Source organism: Haliotis rufescens, unplaced genomic scaffold, assembly GCF_023055435.1.
Source record: "Haliotis rufescens isolate VD_foot unplaced genomic scaffold, xgHalRufe1.0.p SCAF_13, whole genome shotgun sequence".
Taxonomy (NCBI): Eukaryota; Metazoa; Mollusca; class Gastropoda; order Lepetellida; family Haliotidae; genus Haliotis; species Haliotis rufescens.
Genome location: NW_025963813.1, coordinates 24692439 through 24699363, shown reverse-complemented (window position 1 = coordinate 24699363; position 6925 = coordinate 24692439). Strand labels below are relative to the sequence as shown.

The 6925-nt window shown below is 38.3% G+C and overlaps 1 protein-coding gene across 5 annotated transcripts in view; it reads right to left on the bottom strand.

The window, feature by feature from the left end:
- Positions 1 to 653: 653 nt before the first annotated feature.
- The window catches only part of LOC124117411 (fibroblast growth factor receptor 3-like), a 54621-nt gene continuing 48349 nt past the window's right edge, over positions 654 to 6925 (bottom strand). For all 5 annotated transcript variants that reach the window (XM_048394333.1, XM_048394334.1, XM_048394332.1 and 2 more), the window contains one exon: positions 654 to 1507. In XM_048394333.1, coding sequence (XP_048250290.1) covers positions 1464 to 1507 — 44 coding nt within the window. In that variant the 3' untranslated portion in view covers positions 654 to 1463. The remainder of the gene's footprint in view (positions 1508 to 6925) is intronic.

The following is a 6925-nucleotide window of genomic DNA, read 5'->3' as shown; positions in this document are numbered from 1 at the left end:
CTTCAGTCCGTTACGCCGCTTGATACTCAAGAAATGAAAACTGAGAACATATGAACTGAGAACTTTGAGATTAAGATTTTTGTGAAAGCCTTCTATGTTAAACATAAATACATGCTAGCATTGGTGCTTTCATTTATGAAGTGTCATAAATTGTTATTGTTATAAAATTGTCAAATGTCGAATGAAATATTGTTATAAAATTATACGTATAAAAACTCAAACCTAAGTACTTGTTTGTTGTCCTTTTCACTAAAACTGGAATATGCCATTGCTATGACTGAAGGATTAGGTTTAAGAAAGGTGGTTCAATCAATCGTAATAATTGTTGTTTTAGCGGTTCTGCGTTTTGGGAGTTCTGCGTTATGGGAGGATACCCACTCACTATTTTTCTGGCGTCATCCACCATTACATTTCACTGGTCTTGATTCCTGTATTTACAGCCCGCCGTCATGTAGCCTTAGAAGTCTCTCATAACTCTGCTTAGAGTGGCTCGTGCTACACCTTCATATTGTTATACCTTGTAAATATTTTAGTATTTGTAGCAAACGAGGTGAGACTTTAATAAATTATCTGTCTGTCTGTCTGTCTGGGATACACCTCTGCTTCTGCCGATTGTGTGAACAAAAATATAATTCAAATGACAAGTCTAAAGGTTCAAGTAGAACACGTCTTTATTATACAGTGTGAACTCTACAAGTGTCGACTTTGTGAAATTTATTGCTAGATCTAAATGTATCTTGAGAAACGGAAAAGTGGCTTAAAAATGTGTAGGTATCTTTGGCAGCTTGTTGTGACATACATAGATCTGTGTTGGGTTGTGTCAATACACCAAAGTGTACGGGAAACAACCTATCATAAACGTTTCTAGTTTGAAAACTCTTTTCGCAGTAAGCGGTTATAAGAATATAATGACAATGACAAGCTTATTAAATAAGACTGTATTGATAAATTTACCGTCCGTGTGCCCAAGGACGTCCCAACCTGGGTCAGGTATGGTAGTCATCAGTGTTGACCCACAAAACACAGGCATGTGTCCCGAGTCCGTTATTACCATTATGAAGTGAATAGAAGCGCTGTCCGAAATCATAATTAATAATAAAAATTCCGTATCAGGAAAAAAAGTGACTACAATGCAGCATTACATGTAAACATCTGCAGACACCTGAGGGGTACAGCGCCTTACATGTCGGGCGTGGAGTCCCGAAAGCGACACTCCATCCCCAGGTAAATCACGTGCCGTCATGCCGCGATCCACAAGCAGAACCACATGATCAAGTACTTGCTTCACAGACCGGGCATGTAGTGCAGAACAAGTGATCAGTCGGGTCAAGTTGGAGTTACTCTGCCATTCTTTGCGTTGACTGGAGCATAGGCAACGGGAGCACGTCTACAAAGACGTGAGGTTCTAGGCACTGTCAGCAGCAGCTATGACACTGCACCATTTGCCCAACGTCGCCACTGCGTCAGGGTGTTCTGGGAGTTGGTTCATTTGTTATGCCCATTTCGGCTACAACGAGAGAAATAGCACAATAGTTTCGGGAAACTTGTACATGTAATGAGTTGTCGAAAAATGACTGACATGTCCTACTTCTACACAGTACATCTCATTATGAAGATGTATGTATACATCAGATATGTCACGTAAAATATCAGACTGGATTAGATTAAAAAACGTGTTGCAGCACAATTAGCCTGTGAAACTATCACCTTGTAACATCCTCAGTCTGTAATATTAGCAGTCGGTAACACAATCAGCGTGTGACACTATCACCTTGTAACAGCCTCAGTCTGTAATATTAGCAGTCGGTAACACAATCAGCGTATGACAATATCACCTTGTAACATCCTCAGTCTGTAATATTAGCAGTCGGTAACACAATCAGCGTGTGACACTATCACCTTGTAACACCCTCAGTCTGTAATATTAGCAGTCGGTAACACAATCAGCGTGTGACACTATCACCTTGTAACATCCTCAGTCTGTAATATTAGCAGTCGGTAACACAATCAGCGTATGACACTATCACCTTGTAACACCCTCAGTCTGTAATATTAGCAGTCGGTAACACAATCAGCGCATGACACTATCACCTTGTAACACCCTCAGTCTGTAATATTAGCAGTCGGTAACACAATCAGCGTATCACACTATCACCTTGTAACACCCTCAGTCTGTAATATTAGCAGTCGGTAACACAATCAGCGTATGACACTATCACCTTGTAACACCCTCAGTCTGTAATATTAGCAGTCGGTAACACAATCAGCGTATGACACTATCACCTTGTAACACGCTCAGTCTGTAATATTAGCAGTCGGTATCACAATCAGCGTGTGACACTATCACCTTGTAACACCCTCAGTCTGTAATATTAGCAGTCGGTAACACAATCAGCGTATGACACTATCACCTTGTAACACCCTCAGTCTGTAATATTAGCAGTCGGTAACACAATCAACGTATAACACTACCACCTTGTAACACCCTCAGTCTGTAATATTAGCAGTCGGTAACACAATCAGCGTGTGACACTATCACCTTGTAACACCCTCAGTCTGTAATATTAGCAGTCCGTACCACAATAAGCCTGTGACACTATCACCTTGTAACACCCTCAGTCTATAATATTAGCAGTCAAAAACACAATCAGCGTGTAACACTACCACCTTGTAACATCCCCAGTCTGTAATATTAGCAGTCGGTAACACAATAAGCCTGTGACACTATCACCTTGTAACACCCTCAGTCTGTAATATTAGCAGTCGGTAACACAATCAGCGTGTAACACTATCACCTTGTAACACCCTCAGTCTGTAATATTAGCAGTCGGTAACACAATCAGCGTATGACACTATCACCTTGTAACACCCTCAGTCTGTAATATTAGCAGTCGGTAACACAATCAGCGTATGACACTATCACCTTGTAACACGCTCAGTCTGTAATATTAGCAGTCGGTATCACAATCAGCGTGTGACACTATCACCTTGTAACACCCTCAGTCTGTAATATTAGCAGTCGGTAACACAATAAGCGTATGACACTATCACCTTGTAACACCCTCAGTCTGTAATATTAGCAGTCGGTAACACATTCAGCGTGTAACACTACCACCTTGTAACACCCTCAGTCTGTAATATTAGCAGTCGGTAACACAATCAGCGTATGACATTATCACCTTGTAACACCCTCAGTCTGTAATATTAGCAGTCGGTAACACAATCAGCGTATAACACTACCACCTTGTAACACCCTCAGTCTGTAATATTAGCAGTCGGTAACACAATCAGCGTATGACACTATCACCTTGTAACACCCTCAGTCTGTAATATTAGCAGTCGGTAACACAATCAGCGTATGACACCATCACCTTGTAACACCCTCAGTCTGTAATATTAGCAGTCGGTAACACAATCAGCGTGTGACACTTTCACCTTGTAACACCCTCAGTCTGTAATATTAGCAGTCCGTACCACAATAAGCCTGTGACACTATCACCTTGTAACACCCTCAGTCTATAATATAAGCAGTCGGTAACACAATCAGCGTGTAACACTACCACCTTGTAACATCCCCAGTCTGTAATATTAGCAGTCGGTAACACAATAAGCCTGTGACACTATCACCTTGTAACACCCTCAGTCTGTAATATTAGCAGTCGGTAACACAATCAGCGTGTAACACTATCACCTTGTAACACCCTCAGTCTAACACTATCAGATTGTAGAACTGTAAGTCTGCAAAACATTCAGCTTGCAACACTATCAGTATGTAAAACATTCAGCTGCTAGCACTATCAGTCTGTAATAAAACATTCAGTATGTCAAACATTCAGCTTGTTGCACCATCCGTATGTAAACCATTCAGTTTGTAACACTATCAGTCTGTAAAACATTCGGCTTGTTACACTATCAGTCTGTTAAACATTCAGCTTGTTACACTATCAGTCTGTAAAATATTCAGCTTGTTACACTATCAGTCTGTAAAACATTTAGCTTGTTACACTATCAGTCTGTAAAACATTCAGCTTGTAACACTATCAGTCAGTTAAACATTCAGCTTGTTACACTATCAGTCTGTAAAACATTCAGATTGTTACACTATGAATCTGTAAAACATTCAGCTTGTTACACTACCAGTCTGTAAAACATTCAGCTTGTTACACTATCAGTCTGTAAACATTCAGCTTGTAACACTATCAGTCAGTTAAACATTAAGCTTGTGCAACTATCAGTCTGTAAAACATTCACCTTGTTGCACTATCAGTCTGTAAAACATTCAGCTTGTAACACTAGCAGTCTGTAAAACATTCAACTTGTTATACTATCAGTCTGTAAAACATTCAGGTTGTTTACACTACCAGTCAGTTAAACATTAAGCTTGTGCAACTATCAGTCTGTAAAACATTCACCTTGTTGCACTATCAGTCTGTAAAACATTCAGCTTGTAACACTAGCAGTCTGTAAAACATTCAGCTTCTTACCCTTTCAGTCTGTAAAACAATCAGCTTGTGACACTATCAGTCTGTAAAAACATTCAGCTTGTTACACTATCAGTCTGTAAAACATTCAGGTTGTAACACTAGCAGTCTGTAAAATATTCAGCTTGTTACACTATCAGTCTGTTAAACGTTCAGCTTGTAACACTATGTCTGTAAAACATTCAGCTTGTTACACTATGGGTCTGTAAAACATTCAGCTTGTTACACTATGAGTCTGTAAAACGTTCAGCTTGTTACACTATCAGTCTGTTAAACATTCAGCTTGTTACACTATCAGTCTGTAAAACATTCAGCTTGTTACACTATCAGTCTGTTAAACATTCAGCTTGTTACACTATCAGTCTGTAAAATATTCAGCTTGTTACACTATCAGTCTGTAAAACATTCAGCTTGTTACACTATCAGTCAGTTAAACATTCAGCTTGTTACACTATGAGTCTGTAAAACGTTCAGCTTGTTACACTATCAGTCTGTTAAACATTCACCTTGTTACACTATCAGTCTGTAAAATATTCAGCTTGTTACACTATCAGTCTGTAAAACATTCAGCTTGTTACATTATGGGTCTGTAAAACGTTCAGTTTGTTACACTAAGAGTCTGTAAAACATTCAGCTTGTTACACTATCAGTCTGTAAAACATTCAGCTTGTTACACTATGAGTCTGTAAAACATTCAGCTTGTTACACTATGAGTCTATAAAACATTCAGCTTGTTACACTATCAGTCTGTAAAACGTTCAGCTTGTTACACTATCAGTCTGTAAAACATTCAGCTTGTTACACTATCAGTCTGTAAAACATTCAGGTTGTTTACACTACCAGTCAGTTAAACATTAAGCTTGTGCAACTATCAGTCTGTAAAACATTCACCTTGTTGCACTATCAGTCTGTAAAACATTCAGCTTGTAACACTAGCAGTCTGTAAAACATTCAACTTCTTACCCTTTCAGTCTGTAAAACAATCAGCTTGTGACACTATCAGTCTGTAAAAACATTCAGCTTGTTACACTATCAGTCTGTAAAACATTCAGGTTGTAACACTAGCAGTCTGTAAAATATTCAGCTTGTTACACTATCAGTCTGTTAAACGTTCAGCTTGTAACACTATGTCTGTAAAACATTCAGCTTGTTACACTATGGGTCTGTAAAACATTCAGCTTGTTACACTATGAGTCTGTAAAACGTTCAGCTTGTTACACTATCAGTCTGTTAAACATTCAGCTTGTTACACTATCAGTCTGTAAAATATTCAGCTTGTTACACTATCAGTCTGTTAAACATTCAGCTTGTTACACTATCAGTCTGTAAAACATTCAGCTTGTTACACTATCAGTCAGTTAAACATTCAGCTTGTTACACTATGAGTCTGTAAAACGTTCAGCTTGTTACACTATCAGTCTGTTAAACATTCACCTTGTTACACTATCAGTCTGTAAAATATTCAGCTTGTTACACTATCAGTCTGTAAAACATTCAGCTTGTTACATTATGGGTCTGTAAAACGTTCAGTTTGTTACACTAAGAGTCTGTAAAACATTCAGCTTGTTACACTATCAGTCTGTAAAACATTCAGCTTGTTACACTATGAGTCTGTAAAACATTCAGCTTGTTACACTATGAGTCTATAAAACATTCAGCTTGTTACACTATGAGTCTGTAAAACGTTCAGCTTGTTACACTATCAGTCTGTAAAACATTCAGCTTGTTACACTATCAGTCTGTTAAACATTCAGCTTGTTACACTATCAGTCTGTAAAATATTCAGCTTGTTACACTATCAGTCTGTAAAACATTCAGCTTGTTACACTATCAGTCTGTAAAACATTCAGCTTGTTACACTATCAGTCTGTTAAACATTCAGCTTGTAACACAAGCAGTCTGTGAAACGTTCAGGTTGTTACACTTTCAGTCTGTAAAACATTCAGCTTCTAACACCATCACTATGTAAAACATTTAGCTTGTAACACTATCAGTCTGTGAAACATTCAGCTTATAGCACTATCAGTCTGTAAAACATTCATCTTGTAGCAGCATCAGTCTATAAAACATTCAGCTTGTAACACTTTCAGCCTGAAAAACATTCAGCTTATAGCACTATCAGTCTGAAGAACATTCAGCTTGTAGCACTATCAATCTGTTAAACATTCAGCTTGTTACACTATCAGTCTGTAAAACATTCAGCTTGTTACACTTTCACTTTGTAAAACATTCACACTTGTACCACTATCAGTCTGTAAAACATTCACACTTTTACCACTATCAGTCTGTAAAACATTCAGCTTCTTACACTATTAGTCTGTAAAACAGTCAGCTTGTTACACTATCAGTCTGTAAAACATTCAGCTTGTTACACTATCAGTCTGTAAAACATTCACACTTGTACCACTATCAGTCTGTAAAACATTCAGCTTGTTACACTATCA